The sequence below is a fragment of the Cherax quadricarinatus genome, chromosome 5 (assembly GCF_038502225.1).
Source record: "Cherax quadricarinatus isolate ZL_2023a chromosome 5, ASM3850222v1, whole genome shotgun sequence".
NCBI classification, from domain to species: Eukaryota; Metazoa; Arthropoda; class Malacostraca; order Decapoda; family Parastacidae; genus Cherax; species Cherax quadricarinatus.
Window position 1 is genome coordinate 68,529,118 of NC_091296.1, and position 18,634 is coordinate 68,547,751.

General features: G+C 45.5%; 1 protein-coding gene across 1 annotated transcript in view; it reads left to right on the forward strand.

The window, feature by feature from the left end:
- The first annotated feature begins 15,920 nt into the window (after nt 1-15,920).
- LOC128685021 (CD151 antigen) overlaps nt 15,921-18,634 on the forward strand; it is a 55,986-nt gene continuing 53,272 nt past the window's right edge. The window contains exon 1 of the mRNA XM_053771456.2: nt 15,921-16,079. Coding sequence (XP_053627431.1) covers nt 16,032-16,079 — 48 coding nt within the window. The 5' untranslated portion in view covers nt 15,921-16,031. The remainder of the gene's footprint in view (nt 16,080-18,634) is intronic.

Here is an 18,634-nt window from a genome sequence, read left to right on the forward strand (position 1 = left end):
CGGAAAGGTGGTGAATAGGAAAGAAAAGTAAGAATGATCGGAAAATGATCGCTGTCATGTAAGTCTGGTAGAACAGACCAGGTGAAGTCTAGTGCAGTGGAGGAAGAGCAGACTGATAGATCGATGCAAGAGGGAGTATGAGTACGAGGATCAAAATGGGTGGGAGTACCCATATTTAAAACATGGAGGGGGTGAGAGGCGAGAAAAGCCTCCAACTGGATGCCACGTGAGTCACAATGAGACCCCCCCAGAGGAAATGGTGGGCATTAAAATCACCAAGTTTACCTGGAGTTTACCTGGAGAGAGTTTCGGGGGTCAACGCCCCCGCGGCCCGGTCTGTGACCAGGCCTCCTGGTGGATCAGCACCTGATCAACCAGGCTGTTGCTGCTGGCTGCACGCAAACCAACGTACGAGCCACAGCCCGGCTGATCAGGAACTGACTTTAGGTGCTTGTCCAGTGCCAGCTTGAAGACTGCCAGGGGTCTGTTGGTAATCCCCCTTATGTGTGCTGGGAGGCAGTTGAACAGTCTCGGGCCCCTGACACTTATTGTATGGTCTCTTAACGTGCTAGTGACACCCCTGCTTTTCATTGGGGGGATGGTGCATCGTCTGCCAAGTCTTTTGCTTTCGTAGTGAGTGATTTTCGTGTGCAAGTTCGGTACTAGTCCCTCTAGGATTTTCCAGGTGTATATAATCATGTATCTCTCCCTCCTGCGTTCCAGGAAATACAGGTTTAGAAACCTCAAGCGCTCCCAGTAATTGAGGTGTTTTATCTCCGTTATGCGCGCCGTGAAAGTTCTCTGTACATTTTCTAGGTCGGCAATTTCACCTGCCTTGAAAGGTGCTGTTAGAGTGCAGCAATATTCCAGCCTAGATAGAACAAGTGACCTGAAGAGTGTCATCATGGGCTTGGCCTCCCTAGTTTTGAAGGTTCTCATTATCCATCCTGTCATTTTTCTAGCAGATGCGATTGATACAATGTAACAGAAGTGGTGGTGGTAAGGATGAAACAAGAAAGGCAAAGTCTGGGATAGAAAATGCTCGAGAAGGAGATATAAAAACATATTGTAAACCACTTATTCAAGTGGATACGGGCTGCAGTGTAATGCAGCGAGGTATGGACAAATAGTTGACAGTACGGAATATCATTGCGTAGAAGAAGGGCACTTTCATTAAAGGTCCCATCTGAGAAAGGATCCGAAGAATACAATAAATTATAGCCTGAGATAGGTTGGAAAACAGCCGAGTGTAATTTTGGTTCTTGCAAGCAAGCACCAACAGGGGAAAACCTGGAAAGCAACATCTGAAGCTCACCCCGATTACCCCTGAGGCTGCGGATATTCCACTGTAAATAGGCCATGATTGGCGATGAAGAAAATATCAGGAATCTGTAGGTAAAGGCACCAGGCCCGGTGGCCTGGTGGCTAAAGCTCCCGCTTCACACACGGAGGGCCCGGGTTCGATTCCCGGCGGGTGGAAACATTTCGACACGTTTCCTTACACCTGTTGTCCTGTTCACCTAGCAGCAAATAGGTACCTGGGTGTTAGTCGACTGGTGTGGGTCGCATCCTGGGGGACAAGATTAAGGACCCCAATGGAAATAAGTTAGACAGTCCTCGATGACGCACTGACTTTCTTGGGTTATCCTGGGTGGCTAACCCTCCGGGGTTAAAAATCCGAACGAAATCTTATCTTATCTTATCTTATCTTACGGACTAGAGGGGTTAGAAAAGTCAACGTGTGGTGGCATTGGAAGATGTTTAAGTAGCGAAGGAACGGAGCATTGCGAAGAATGGGGTTGTGAAGATGGAGGAGAGGGAAGAGAAGGAACAGGAAGTGAATCAGTGTCCATTGAAGGTTTAGTCTCTGCAATATATTCTGAAATGGCTTCAAGTGTTTCTGAATTCAAAGATGTATGGGAGACCATATTGGAGACAGAAGGAGGAGGGTGAGTAAAGATTGGGACAGTAATGAACTGTACCAAAGTAGAGGGGGAGGGAAGAGTGTAAGGGACTGGAGATGAAGTGTGGGGGGGGACAGAAGAGGCAGAAACCTGGGAGGTGGCAGAAGAGGGAGAAACTTGGGAGGGGACGGGGGTGGAAGGCATAGTACGAGGAGGAGGGTGAATCTCCACACTTGTAATAGAGCCAGAGAGAGGGGAAGAACTAGGTACAGAGACTGGAAAGGTAAAGTGTGGAGGTAGAAGAAGGGAAGGAAGGGGCAAAGAAGATTTGAGCAATGTGGATTTTTTGGACTTCTGAGTAGAGGGGCGATTGGTATTAGGTGTCGTATGAGGACTTGTCGATACTGGGGCTTGTGAGGAAGGACGCGAAGATGTGAGAACAGACTGAGTTGTAGTCGGGACGTCAGAGCCAAGAACAGCAAAAGGATTAGATGCCGTAGTGGCTATGGGAGGGGTAACAACAGAGGAGGCTGCAGAAGATGGGACCCCAGAAGTGGGGGGATGTTTGGAAACACGAGAATAAGAAACACGGGGTAGTCTCCCTTGGAGGCGGAGATGAGTAACTGCCATAGCATAAGGGAGACCTTCTGCCTCTTTGAGGCAACGGATTTCACGTTCATTTAAGTAGACCTGGCAACGGCGGGAGTACGAAGGGTGAGCTTCATTACAATTAAGGCAAGATGGAGGTTGACTGCAAGATGTATTAGAATGGTCGTCGGCACCACAGACTGGGTATTCGGCCATAGATCTGCAATATTTCGCTGGGTGACCAAAATGCCAGCAATTTCTACATTGTTGCGGTGTAGGTATCACCTTTCGAACTTGTAACCGATGTCCCGCGACATATACAGAGGACGGGAGTTCTCGGCTGTCAAAAGTTAAACGAGCCACATTGCAAAGGTAACGTCTCCGCCCCCGGGCAGGAAGGACATAAGTGTCTACTTTGAGGATTGGGAGATCCTGGAGTTCCAGCTGTTCAAAAATGTCATTGCCACATGACTGGAAATTCTGTTGGACTATGGTATGGGGCAGAATGACAGTACCACTACAAGAATCGAGAGAAAGATGTTTTTCAATAGTGACAGGAGTAGTATCGATATTCGAAAGGAGAGAAAGATCATGAGCTTGGGCAGCATTCTGGACAGTGACGATGCGCATACCACTCTTGAGAGCATGAAATGAAATATCTCTACCAACATGATGCAGGAGCGCTTTGCCAATACTATGGTCAGAAAGGTAGGCAGAAGAAGTCGGTCTTAAAGTAAAGAATTTAGTCCATTGTGTGGTCCGAAACTGAGCGTGGAGAGGGAGTGCTTGACATGTCTGTCTTTTCCGAGTAGAATGGGAAGGTAACGAAGGAGCATCATCAGGAGATTGACGTTGGCGTTTAGGAGTAGGACCGGAGTTGGTCTGGCGTGAAATGGGCGGGCGATTCGAAAATTGCCATACTGTAGAGGGAGAAGCCAGAAGCATAGTCAAAGGAGAGCGGAGTTCAGACAAATCGAAGGAGTCAGTCGAAGCCCCGGTACCTGAAGCGGGTGAGGAAACAGCACCAGCAAGAGGTACAGGGGCATCAGGAGTGTCCAAAGAGTGGTCTAAACACAAGGCAGGGTCAGAATGGGGTGCGGTATCAAGAAGGGGCCCGGGGGTAGTGGGTTCATGGACTAGGGCTGCCATGGTTAGGTTACTCCTTTGCTTTTTGTTTTTAAGAAAACAAAAGAAAGAAAAGAAAATAAAAATAAAAAAAGAATAAAAAAAGAGGGGAGCGGGGAGGAATAGTTCCCAGGAGGAATGAAAGGGCCGGAAATCTCCCTCCGCACCCAAGAGGACCTCAACACCGCTAGTAGCGCAGATGCAGCATGGAACCCGTGCCATACCCTACCCTTCATGCCAGTAAACCAGCAATCCGGGATAGCAACCTCACATCTGCCGAGCTACCTCGGTGGACAAAAGAGAGGGCGGCCGGATATCCGCCACAAAGCATACCTCCTTTGGCCACCACCCCCGGAATCCGAAAGGTGGCTTCCAGAGATACACCCGTCGCCCGAAAGACACCCAAAGCTACTCCGGGATACCGGAGAGGGATCGGGACATCCCCAGGCAATCCAGATTCCATGGCAAACTACGCCACCGCCAAGAACCTCAACGGAATGGGATGGACCCCGGTGTTCTTTCCCCTACCTAGGAACTAGCGCGCCTGTGGGAGAAATCCCAAAGGCCAAAAAGAGGAAGGGCAAAAGGGAGGGGTGAGGAGGAGGAGGAGGAATGGAAAAAGGGGAGGATGGGGAGGATGGGATAGGGGAGGGGAGAATGGGGAGTAATTAGGTTCGGTCTGAGGAAGAAGACCGACAGGGCTAATTCCTCAGACCAAGAGCCTCTTCACCACGCCAAGGAGCCCCCCTTGAAGAGGGGCGGTAGTCAAAATATTAGAGGTACATAATTGGTCCAGGGACTGGACTCCAAAGTTTTGATAGCTGAGCAAGTTAGAGGTAATGAACTCACAATTTACAAAGGTAATGAACTCACAATTTACAAAGGTAATGAACTCACAATTTACAAAGGTAATGAACTCACAATTTACAAAGGTAATGAACTCCAGGTAGGTCTGATCACAATCATGACAAGTTACAAAGGTATTTACAGATTACAGAGGTACGTAATGGGTCCAGGGACTGGGCCCCCAAAGTTTTGATAGCTGAACTAGGTACAAAGGTAATGAGCTCACAAGTTACAAAGGTAATGAATTCTGTAAGAATGGTTACTTACGTTTATACATGGCTACAATCATGAACAAATTATAGTGTAATGAGCAATTCACACTTCCACACCCGGTCACAACTATAATGAGTTATTTTTTTTTATATATTTTATTTAAAACTCAGGTACAAAAATATATGGGTACATAATATGTAACAAGATGCAGGCAGTGAACAATAATCAACTGTGACTACACAGTACTGAAGAAGCACATATATAATGACAGAACTGGCTGCACTGAAATCAAACACCGCTTGTACGTACTGTGCTTCACATGAAAAGGTGGTCATATAAAAAAAAAAAAAAAAAAAAAAAAAGATAAAACCTACCCAGTAAAGCTTACACTCCCCCCCCCCCATGAAAACGTGCCACTTTCACCTTAGATACACAGTGACAAATCTCTTATACTTATACATTTGTAAAAGCATTAAAAACTTCAATGACAATATATATAAACACATTCCAGCCAGCTAAACGGCTGACACTATAATACAAGGAATGTCTGAACCTGATGGCTCACATCCACCATAGAACACAATCCACCCTACCCTCATATACCCTATGGTAATAATTAATATCGTGCACGGTGGTGGGTTTAAGACACTACCGCTGACACTTCAACCCCCCTCCCCCCCACATGCCTAGTAACTGTGTCTGCCATCACCACTCATAACCACCAACAGTCCTTGATAGTAATTAGCGTCTTATAATATATCACCCTAAAAACACGCTACACACATAAACCTACCACAATAATAAATAAATTTACACATTATTCCCTCCTGCAGACAGATTATTTACACTGTTGGAGATAATCTATACATCACATCCTACAGAGAATGGACATTAGACATCTAAAATAATATGACATGTGTATCACATGACCTGCTATTGCAGAGATTACTTACTCTCCTACCCCCCCCCCCAAGTGAAAAACTGACCAGTTTCACCTGGCTATACACAAGATCAAAAACTCATTCACTTGAACATATATAATGAAAATGTGAAAAAACATCTGTAACAATATATAAGCAAAAACACCCCAGGCAAGATCTTACATTATATACAATACCAAAACGTTCCACTAGTTAAATAAAGCATTACTGTAAATAAAGCATTACCACATATGTGCATGTGTACTCACCTATTTACTCACCTATTTGTGGTTGCAGGGGTCGAGTCCTAGCTCCTGGCCCCGCCTCTTCACCGGTTGCTACTAGACCCTCTCTCTCCCCGCTCCATGAGCTTTATCAAACCTCGTCTTAAAACTGTGTATGGTTCCTGCCTCCACTACGTCATTTTCTAGGCTATTCCACTGCCTTACAACTCTATGACTGAAGAAATACTTCCTACTATCTCTCTGACTCATTTGTGTCTTCAACTTCCAATTGTGGCCTCTTGTTTCTGTGTCCCCTCCCTGGAACATCCTGTCCTTGTCCACCTTGTCTATTCCACGCAGTATTTTATATGTCGTTATCATGTCTCCCCTGACCCTCCTGTCCTCCAGTGTCGTCAGGCCGATTTCCCTTAATCTTTCTTCATAGGACATTCCCCTTAGCTCTGGAACTAACCTTGTTGCAAACCTTTGTACTTTCTCTAGTTTCTTGACGTGCTTTATCAAGTGCGGGTTCCAAACAGGTGCTGCATACTCCAGTATGGGCCTGACATACACGGTGTACAGTGTACATGTGTGTGTATGTGTGTGTGTGTGTTTGTGTGTGTGTGTGTGTGTGTGTGTGTGTGTGTGTGTGTGTGTGTTTGTGTGTATGTGTGTGAGTGTGTGAGTGTGTGTGTGTGTGTGTGTGTGTGTGTGTGTGTGTGTGTGTGTGTGTGTGTGTGTGTGTGTGTGTGTGTGTGTGAGTATGAGTGTGTGTGTGTATGTGTGTGTGTGTATGAGTGTGTGTGTGTGTATGAGTGTGTGTGTGTGTATGAGTGTGTGTGCGTGTGTGTGTATGAGTTTGTGTGTGTGTGTGTGTGTGTGTGTGTGTGTTTATGTGTGTGTGTGTATGAATTTGTATGTGTGTGTGTGTGAGAGAGAGAGACTCAGCAATCAACATTTGCACCAATAACTCACTACAGTTGTGACCGGGTGTGGAAGTGTGAATTGCTCATTACTCTAAAATTTGTTCATGATTGCAGCCATGTATAAACGTAAGTAACCATTCTTACAGTATTCATTACCTTTGTAACTTGTGAGTTCATTACCTTTGTAACTTGTGAGTTCATTACCTTGTACCTAGTTCAGCCATCAAAACTTTGGAGCCCGGTCCCTGGACCCATTGTGTACCTCTGTAATCTGTAAATACCTTTGTAACTTGTCATGATTGTGACTAGACCTACCTGGAGTTCATTACCTTTGTAAATTGTGAGTTCATTACCTTTGTAAATTGTGAATTCATTACCTCTGTAACTTGCTCAGCTATCAAAACTTTGAGGCCCAGTCCCTGGACCAATTATGTACCTCTGTTATCTTTTGACTACCGCCCACAGGATGGGTATGGGGTGCATAATAAACATATTAAACTAAAAAAAAAAAAAAAAAAAAAAACTAACCACTAGTTAAAAAACAGGTATGAAACCTCATTATTATGACAAGTTACATTGCTCATATATAGGTAGACATGTATAATTACAGGTTAAAATATGCTTATATACTAACATGCTTATGTACATCCTCACAAAACATGAAGGAATCCTTAGATAAATTATAATCATCGGTGTTCACAATAACACCAAGACATTACATTGAATATCACATTGAATATCACCTCAACTTCCTTTCCTCACACAATTCCACACACACTCACACAATCGACCTCTGCAACACCCTCCCCCCTGGGAAGGCCAGCCCGTTCATGCCCCTGACCGTTATAAAGACCATAAACCCCTCAAAAGAAAGTCCCTGTAGCCCTCCGAGAAATCCCTCTCCCACCTCCTACCATATATTTCCCTTTTGCGACACTTTGTTCTATAAAAGGATGCTGCTATGGCCATCCTACGTTCCTCCGCCCCTTTGTCTCTCATTGCCCATGATATATACACAAAATCAACCATTAAGTAAGCCACTGCCCTTTGAACCTTTACCCCAACCCCACCTACATCTAAACTGAGTGCTCTCAAAACCGACAACCCTTCCCCCCCCACATACCGGATTACTTTCCCTAACCATTCCCGCACAATCCCTAGGCTTTCACAAAAATAAACTACATGAAAAGCTGATTCATCTACCCCACAAACCTGACACTCCCCACCCTCCCTTATTCGCCTATTTCGTAAAACAACCCCAGACGGCAATATTCCGTGAAGAAACCTATACATTACCTCCCTCACGCGTGGCCGGATGCGTAACCCTTTTAATCGACCCCAAATGTCTTCCCATGCGTACATCGGGTACACTCCTTCCGTTGCCACTACCACCCTAGGCCATATCTTCCTCTCCATGGACCCTACCCGCATGTTTCTCGGCTCTCTGACCATCATCAATAGACGCAACAACTCCTCACCATCTCTCAAATCTTGTCCCTTCCACCATCTCCGAAGATCTCCCTGCAGCATCCCAACCCTCCACTCCCTTCCCCCCGAGCCCTTAGCAACCCATGTTTCACATATACACACCTCAACCTTCTTTCCAAATGAATTAACCCCAGCCCTCCCAAGGCCACCGGAAGTGCTACCACCTCCCTTTTCAACCAATCGCATCCCGAACCCCAGATAAAACGGAAAACTCTGCAACAATCTCCGGACATTCCCATACACCAAAGGGTACAAAGCTGCCACATGCCATATTTTACTGTACAAAAGCACATTGACCACAATGACCCTCTGGTGTAGCGTAAGATGTGTCGGCCTCAATCCTGACAATCTTCCCAATACCCTATCTACCACACCCTTTGAATTATTCTCCCTCGCCATCTGAGCATTACCCATATACACAACTCCACAAATTTTCACCCGGTCCACGACACTCCACCTCACCCCCCACCCCCGCCCTCCTGCCCATCCCATTCACCCAATCTCATGAGCTTTGATTTATGCACATTCACTGCCATACCTGTTGCCATCCCAAAAACATCTATAACTCTCTCCAGACCCTCCAATCCCTCCCTCCCACTCACTAGGACAGTTGTGTCATCAACGTAACCTATGATACTGGGACTCCCACCTCGTATGTCCTCCCTTACCCCCTCCTGTATGCACCTTTCCACTGCCCTATAAAACGGATTCTGTAAACATGCAAATAATATTTGTGACAACAGGCAACCTTGCCTCAATCCCCTGCCCATTTTCACATGCAACCCCACCCTCCCATTTATCTGTACACACATCCCAGCTCCCCGATATAAAGTACGTGCCCAGTTCACAATGTCCTCCCCGAACCCCTGCCACTCCATGATTCTCCACAGAGCCTCCCTCTCGACACTGTCATATGCCGTTCTCCAATCCAACGCCAATACCCCTCGTTCCCCCTCTTGCGGACCCTCAATAAACCTTCTAATAACCCCATGCCCCTCATACATTGATCTCCCCGGAATCCCATATTGACCCCTCACTATTACCTTTCCAATGACCATTTTTATACGATTTCCCAAAATTTTTGCAAAAAGTTTGTAGTCTGCACACATGAGTGATATCATCCAGTAATTTCTCACTGTGCACTGACTTTCACCCTTTGGCACCAAAACTACTAGTGCTGTCGCCTGCAAAGGTCCCAACGCACCCCTCTCTTTTATGATATTAAATAATTGCACCAAAAAATCTTTTAATACTCCCCAATGCTGTATGTAAAACTCCGCAGGCAGCCCATCTATCCCCGGTGCCTTACCCCTGCTCATACTCGTTAAAGCCATCCACACCTCTTCCTCCACAATAGGCCCCTGTAACTGTTCCCTGTCGTCCCTGTCCAGCACACTCCGCACCCATCCCCCTGTCTCTCTTAAAGCCCCCTCTCTCACACCCACACTCCTCATATGTGCACTAAACCAAGCATCAACATACCCTCCCATCCCCTCCGTCGTCACCAAATCTTGTCCCTCCCTATACCCCTCGATGTCCTCAAGAACTCTCAAACCCACCATTTCCATTGCAATGCGCCGGCGCCCCTGCCCTCGCAGGACACACGCCGATGGTCTATCACCCCACATGACCTCCTCCAACCCCCCTAAAACCCTTGCCGCATCAAACCTCTCATTTTGCACTTCCATTAGGCGTTCCTTCACTCCCTCTATGTCAGCCACAGGGGCTCCCATCCCCCCCCCTTCCTCTCTCATAATACTCCCTTAACTGCCCCTCAAGATACCTAATAAGCCCATAAGCCAACTGATTCTCATGCCTTCCCTGTAGGACATAGAACTCTCGAATCCTCGTCTTCGCCGTCACATCCCACCATCTCAACACATCCCCATTGACTTCCATCCCTTCCCATAAGCCTTTCCACCATTGTGCAAATAGGACCCTCCCCTCAACATCTTGAAGCAACCGAACATTCAATTTCCAATAACTCTTATACCTGTTCGGCCGACCCTCCCATCCCAAATCCACCAAAACACCTCTATGATCAGAAAAAAAGACATCCAAAACCCTTACACTCCGCACCACTCCTTTCCTTGTCACGTATATCCTATCCAGCCGTGCAGCATACCCCTGCCTCACAAAGGTGTGCTGCACCTCCCACGCCGCCCCCCCCCTCCACATCCACCAACCCCACCCCGGTTAACAGGTCCCTCAGAACGCCAGAACAATATCCTGCTCCCCTAGGTTCCACATCCTTGCAGCGTATAATGCAATTCCAGTCCCCTTCCACCACAGCTAATGCTGGAAGCGACCTTAAGTGATACACCAACACTTCACGTACAAACTCATTCTTCACTCGACTGTCCCCCTCCGCCGGACCATAAACACACACAAAAGATATCTTATCTCTTCCCCATGTCCCATCCACTCTTATAACCCTCCCCTCACCCCCCTCCTCACAATGATGTACAGTAAACGGGCTAGCCTCCCTCACCAAAATAGCCACTCCTCCTTTCAATCTCGGTGAGTGTGCCGCATATACAGTATACCCCTCAATCATCAACATACAACCCGGCTTGTGGTTGTGCTCTTGCACAAACACTACATCTACACCATACCTAATGAGCATCTCATGAAACCATTCACACTTCCTAGAATTTTTCAGATCATTGACATTTATAGAGAGACTCTTGAATTTGTCAATGGAGGTTCTCCTTTACGTATTGCACCACCTTTATCCCCCTTCCCCTTTATACGCCCTTGATCTTCAATCACCATTCTGTGATCTGCTTTCACACGCCCCTTGCCCCTGGACCCCCCAGGTCCATGCTCAACCACTTCAGCCCAAACCTTTTTGCCCGAACGCTGTGCCGGAGTGAGCACATCCACATCGTCCACGTCCGAGGGCACTGCCGCTCTCTTCCGTGACACTCGAGCCTTTCTCCCCGCCTCCACCCGGAAGCCATCCCCGTGCACTTCCGCCACCACCGTGCCAATTTGCAACCCAGCCTCAACCTGGGTCTCTGACATGCCTCCCCCCCTCTCACCACCTGGATCCCCAGCAGCATCCAGGGCACCCACAAGCCCCTCAACTGTGACCTCTCCTGGGGTCCCTAACAGGTCGTGGAGGACTGAATCAATGGTAGCCTCCACGGCCCTGTCCTCACCCAGTGACACCACATCGTTGGTCTCCGGTGCCTGCCCGGCAGTGCATGTCTCTCTCGGAAGAGTTACACACTCTTCCTCCCTCAAGGCCTCTTCGACCTCCACACTCCAAGCCTTGTTCAAGGAAACCGACTCAGGTCGTGCCAAATTCAACGTCTCAAGGTCCTCTGATGCCTCCTTATGCTGCTCCTTCGCCTGTGTACCCTGTTGTTTAACACACTGTGCAGCAATGTAATCATAGGCACCGCATAATCGACAGGTACGTTGTTGCCCTGCGTAAGTCACCATTACTTGAGTCCTGAAGTCTTCTAGGAAAATATAGGAAGGAATAGGATGCCTCAATGTCATTTTTAAGGAAAAACTTCCTTCAGGCATCCCAGAATACGATCCTTCCTTCCATTTCCCCAATGTCGCCATATGAACAGTCCCAAACTTCTCGAAGGCGGCACGTAGGTCTGCCTCATTAGCCTCAAAGGGTACATTTCTGATCTTCACCCACGTATAATGGCGGGACACATCATGTAGCCTTACCGTCACTGCAGGATTCACTGGTACACAAAGATCTTGGAACCTGGCGACTATGTCCTCATATACACTTGCATTGAGAAATTTCACAAAAATTCTATATGCCCCGTTCAAGGCTACACCATACAGCCCTTCGTTGGCAATGCCATATGTGTCCCTGATGATGGCAGGTAATAAAACTTGAGCTGAGTGGGCATGCACAGCCCCACGCACCACTTCTATGCCGACAGTGTTTACCCTTCTTCTTGCCTGCTGCGCCATTTTGAGAAAACCAAGTTGTCACCGGCTGACAGCAGAGGGCAAAGCAAAGCAAACAAAGCAAACAAGTTCAGGTAAGATCCCAATGGGATGAGCGGGGAAGATGGGACAGATGAAGAATAGCTCTGGAGAGGAGTGTTCTTAGTCAGAGAAACAGAGCCAGGGCTTAACCCAGCAGCTAAGGCGATCGTGGTGCAGACTTGAGAACAGGAATAGCAGGGACTGTTGCATTGAACTTGTGGTAGTTGAAGTCTTGAATCTTGAGTAGCTGGCAGCAGGCTAGGTCACATCAGAGGGTAGAACACATATGGGAGTTATAGGAGTAACTGAGGAGGCAGGTTAGCAATGGAGCCATTTTCGAACTTTTTGAAGCTGCTTCTAGATAGGTGGTATAGTTTAGCCTTGTTACTGAAGGTGAAACGTAGAGGCTTGATGAACTCAAGAACTTGGGTGAGTGTGAAGTGAAGCGGTGATTCACAGGCATACTTGACTGTTCCAGCACCGAGGCTTTTGTAGAGTTCAGCACAGGTCATGGTGTCAGCATTTGAAGGAGAAGTGTAAAAGGTAAGGTTTTCCCATGAGGGTTTACTGGAGTCGTCGTTATCTTCCTCATCTGGAGTGAATTCATTGGGAGAATCTACAATGGTTGTAGCAGGTGACTGAGGGTCGACAGGAGCAGCTGTGAGGTGTAATGGTTGTGTAACAGCAGGCTGGGAGAGGTGGGAGACGGTGGCTGAGGCAACTTGATCAACGTTGTCAGCGGTGGAAGTGGTTATAGAAGTTACAGGAGCAGTTGCTTGGGCAGGAGACAGGTCTGCAGGAGCAGTAAAGTTCATGACGTTGGGAAGGATCTTGAGGATGTCTTCTGAAGGTGTGGAGTCCGGAAAATTGAAGGCAGGCATGTTGTTCAGACGGAATAGTTCGTTAATAGTGGTGTTGAAAGTGCCGGGGTTTGCTGCGTTTGCAAGGTGTGCATACACCATGCAGTACAGCACCTTTGAGGGAGCACCGTCGGGGAGTGGAGAGAGGGAGTTGCTGGGCGATGGTGCCTGTAGATTAGCGTGTAGAGTCTTGGTGGTGTCGGTTTGTGGTTTGGTTATTGCAGCGTATGTCTTCCATTGCAGACACTGCAAGGCTCCAGGCGGACATCAACCAAATCTTTCAGTGGGCTGCAGAAAACAATATGAAGTTCAACAATGAGAAATTTCAATTACTCAGATATGGTAAACATGAGGAAATTAAATCTTCATCAGAGTACAAAACAAATTCTGGTCACAAAATAGAGCGAAACACCAACGTCAAAGACCTGGGACTGATTATGTCGGAGGATCTCACCTTCAAGGACCATAACATTGTATCAATCGCATCTGCTAGAAAAATGACAGGATGGATAATGAGAACCTTCAAAACTAGGGAGGCCAAGCCCATGATGACACTCTTCAGGTCACTTGTTCTATCTAGGCTGGAATATTGCTGCACTCTAACAGCACCTTTCAAGGCAGGTGAAATTGCCGACCTAGAAAATGTACAGAGAACTTTCACGGCGCGCATAACGGAGATAAAACACCTCAATTACTGGGAGCGCTTGAGGTTTCTAAACCTGTATTCCCTGGAACGCAGGAGGGAGAGATACATGATTATATACACCTGGAAAATCCTAGAGGGACTAGTACCGAACTTGCACACGAAAATCACTCACTACGAAAGCAAAAGACTTGGCAGACGATGCACCATCCCCCCAATGAAAAGCAGGGGTGTCACTAGCACGTTAAGAGACCATACAATAAGTGTCAGGGGCCCGAGACTGTTCAACTGCCTCCCAGCACACATAAGGGGGATTACCAACAGACCCCTGGCAGTCTTCAAGCTGGCACTAGACAAGCACCTAAAGTCAGTTCCTGATCAGCCGGGCTGTGGCTCGTACGTTGGTTTGCGTGCAGCCAGCAGCAACAGCCTGGTTGATCAGGCGCTGATCCACCAGGAGGCCTGGTCACAGACCGGGCCGCGGGGGCGTTGACCCCCGAAACTCTCTCCAGGTCTCTCCAGGAATTGGAGGTGTTCTTCAGAACTTTAGTTTTCTTCAATATGATTTCTTTCCTGAGTGGGCACTTAGCTGCAAGGGTATGATGATTACCCTTGCAGTTAAGACATGTTGGTGCTGTAGTAATGGTGCAGGATCTGAAATCGTGTCCATCATTCCCACATTTTGAACAAAACTTCATATCCTTGATGGGGCAGTCCTTGGTGGTGTGTTTATAGGAGTAGCAGGTCCAGCAGTGGGAGATGTATGTGAAACGTTCTTGTTCTATATGACTTGGGTGAATGTGGTAATATGAGATGGCCAGACCGTCAGAGAGAGCTTGGGCAGCCATGGAGATGTCTGAGAATGTAATCTTTAGCATAGATGAGGCGTTGGGGATCTTGGAGATGCTGTCTACCGAGGCCCAGGTGTTTTGTTCCTCAATAGATGTCTTCAGTGCTTCAGTAGAGAGAGAGGTGACGATATTGTCCAGTCTTTTCACAAAGACAGAACGTTTCGACTTCAAGAATGGAGAAGGGGATAGAGTGAATTGTTGCGTTTGTAGGGTCCTGATTGAAGAGTCGTCCATTAGTTTTAGTGCTTCCGTGTCGTCTGTGCAGACGACAATGAAGGAGTCTTTCAGAGAGTGGATTGCCGTAAATTTGACCTGCAAGCAGGTCCTTACGACGGTAGCTAAAGCTAACTTCGAGGAGTCATTTATTGCACCATTCACAGGCTTGATTTTCACACGATTCGACAGCATTGTGAAAAGGATGTGACGTTTGTAGAATATAAATTCTACACCCCGGCGGGGTCGTCCCAGAGGTTGAGCGACGAATGTAATGAGTTATTGGTGCAATGTGCCCTATGTTAGAAACTTTAAATTCCACCTGCTTACTTTCCCCGTTATGCCTATGGCCCTCATTTTGTGTGCAATCACGCCACGATCGAATTTATTCTTTGCAAACTCTATGTACAGTGTATACGACATTGCGTGCTGGTTTTCTTCCGGTACCTTTCTAATTCTGCCATAGTGGCCTAACAAGCATGATCTTCCCGTTGTAAAACCGTGCTGGTTTGGGTTATGCAGATTGTGCTGTTCCATAAAGTTTATGTTTTGGCATTATCACTCTTTTGAAGACTTTTTATGATGTGTGACGTAAGGGTTATTCTGTAATTTTGGGCTAGCACTCTACTGCCTCCCTTATGCACAGGAGCTATGTCTGCACTCTTTAAGGTCCCTGGTATTGCACCTAGGTATAAGCTCTTTCTCCAAAGTATACTGAGTGCTTGTGCTAGTGGTTTCTTGCACTTTTGTCTTTGTCGAATTATATGGGACTTGCATTAATGCTAGTTATTCGGTCTGCGTGGCCTACAGGTGGAATGAAAAAATCTTCATTTTTCCACCCTGAGTCCTGTGAATCCTACAACCATTGGTCATGTGAACCCTACTGTCAAGGGTCATGTGAACCCTACTATCAGGGGGTCGTGTAAACCCTACTATCGGGGTCGTGTGAACCCTACTATGAGAGATCGTGTGAACCCTACTATCTGGGTCGTGCGAACCCTACTATCAAGGGGTCGTGTGAACCCTACTACCAGGGGGTCGTGTGAACCCTATCAGGGGGTCGTGTGAACCCTACTATCAGGGGGTCGTGTGAACCCTACTATCAGGGGTCGTGTGAACCCAATTATCAGGGGGTCGTGTGAACCATACTACCAAGACGGTGGTGGCAGTGACAGCCACAACGGTGGTGGCACTGAGGGCCACGGCGGCGGCGGCGACCAAGGCGGCGGTGGCGGCGACCCTGAAGGTGAATCAGCTGACCATCATGGCTGTGGCCAAATACATAGCTTTTGCTGCCTTTATTATCCTGGCTGTAAGTATCACTACTTCAAAAAATAGTGTTAAAAACAGCAACAATCAGGCCCACGCACTCGTGTATCTATAACAACATCTATAATATTCTAGATAAGATAGTTTGTGCATATATTAAACATTAACCCCAGTGGAATTCATTCCATTTGGCTTTAGGGTTGTCCACATAACACAGTGGATTATTCAGTGGAAATAAGTTACATTTTTGGTGTCGTCGGGTTATTCCACTGGGTTGCTGTATGAATTGTGGGTTTAGCGCTTAGCTAAATTACAATGAAAAATGGAGTGTACATAAATGAATGTCTAACAAAAAAACGTCAAAACCTTCTGTTCAGGCTGAGAAAACTTAAACAGGAAAACAAAATACATCAGTGTTTCACGCGAGATGGGAAAATACTAGTAAGGAAAACATCAACAGGACAACAATATACTATCTCAAATGAACACGATTTCTCTACCTTCCTTAGAAAAGCTGACATTTTTGTAACAGATTAGATAAGTGCCCTTAATACATATATACGTGTGGTGCATATAGTGTACGTTACTATTATATTGTACATTATTATTTTTATAATTTTTCATCACTAGCTAATGAAATACCTCCAATACTCTATACTTCTTTCTTACTACTATAAATTGCTCATAATTTTAAATTACAAGTCAAATCTTACTCCAAATTAATAATATTCATTATTCTTACCTGTCCATTTAATTTTGTTTATCACTACTTGTTTTTTAGTCACTTTTTATTGTGTATGCAATTAGTGTATATTCCAATTACTTTTTTGCAAGTACCAAAACTATCTTTTGCTAGCTAGTACCAACTACCTCATTTTTTTTACTTTTATTGTGCAATAAACTGCTCAATTTATTTAATATTACAAATCAGATCTTACTCCTTAACCAATATTATTTCATAGTGACCACCTGTCCATTTAACTTTGTTTACCATTACTTAATTTTAGTCCCTCATATATTTTCTCCTTTATTTTAGCTTTATATAACTACCCTAGTTTATACATTCACAATTGTTAAAATAATCAAGGTGCTATTCTCAGGTGCTAAAGTAGAATAAGTTCACAACTTTGCCATTATATTCCAAAACTACCTTAGCTCATTATTTTACATTTGTTAAATAATTCAGGTGCTATTTTTTAGCTTAAGACTATTTACTTTGTTTTATACTTAATTCTAACTATAGATTCACTACAAATCTTATGATTACAAGCATTGATCCTGATACCAACCTCTTATTTAATGACTTAAATGATTCAAACAGTTACTGTAATTACTACACTGCAGAACAATCAAAGGCACTTCTCAGTGCCAACAACAACATAACTATCTTTAACTACAATATCAGATCTTTAAGCAAGCATTACGATGACCTCATAGCATTACTAAATTCCTTACATGCCAATATGTCCATCATTACACTAACTGAAACCTGGCTAAAGCCTGATAGTACAGATGTCTATGCCATTCCTGGTTACACAGCCATACACAACTGTAGGCCAGACCAACAAGGGGGTGGCACAGCCATATACTACTCAGACCAACTAGAATGTATCACTAATACTTGCACAAGGGATGAACATGGGGAATATATAATAGCCAAATTCAAATCCAAATACCTACAAAAACCTCTCACATTGATAAACATTTACAGAGTTCCACAGTCAAACATTAGCCAATTTAGTCAAAACCTAGGAAGTATGATAACTGATGCACGCATGAACAAAGATCACTTACTACTCTCAGGTGACTTCAATATAAATCTCCTGCAAGACCAGGACCCACACGTTACTGAATTCACAAACACAATGAGTAACTGTATGTTGCTACCAACAGTAACAAAACCTACAAGAGTTACAGAGACTAGTGTTTCCCTACTTGACCACATCTGGACCAACACCATATCCCCTTTAAAATCAGGCATAATTACAGATAATACCACAGACCACTACCCTACTTTTCTCATAACAACTCTTGGTAAATTACCCCAAGACACTATTAAAGTCACCTTCAGACTTCACAATGAGGCAGCCATTAATAACTTCACAACAGCAGTAGCAAACATTGACTGGCACACTGAGCTAGAAATCTATACAGATATTGACGAATGTATTAATAATTTTCTAAAAAAGACCCAATACCTCTATAACAAGCACTGCCCTAAAAAAACTAAACAGATGACAGCTAAGAGACTGAACAGTCCCTGGTTAACACCCAGCATTCTCAAATCCATAAATACAAAACACCAATATGAAAAACAGTACAGAATGGGTCACATAACCAGAGACCAAACAAAACGTTACTCGTCAATCCTAACCAGCCTGATAAGAAGGGCAAAAAAATTGTATTATGAGAACAGATTATCCAACTTACGAGGTGATATAAAAAAGACCTGGAAAACCCTATCAGAAATTCTAGGAACAAAAAAGATATCACGAAATAGCGAAATAAAATTAGCAAAATCAGATGAACCCCAACTCCCACCAACAGAAACAGCAAACAGACTCAATGACTTCTTCTCCACTATAGGACAAAACCTTG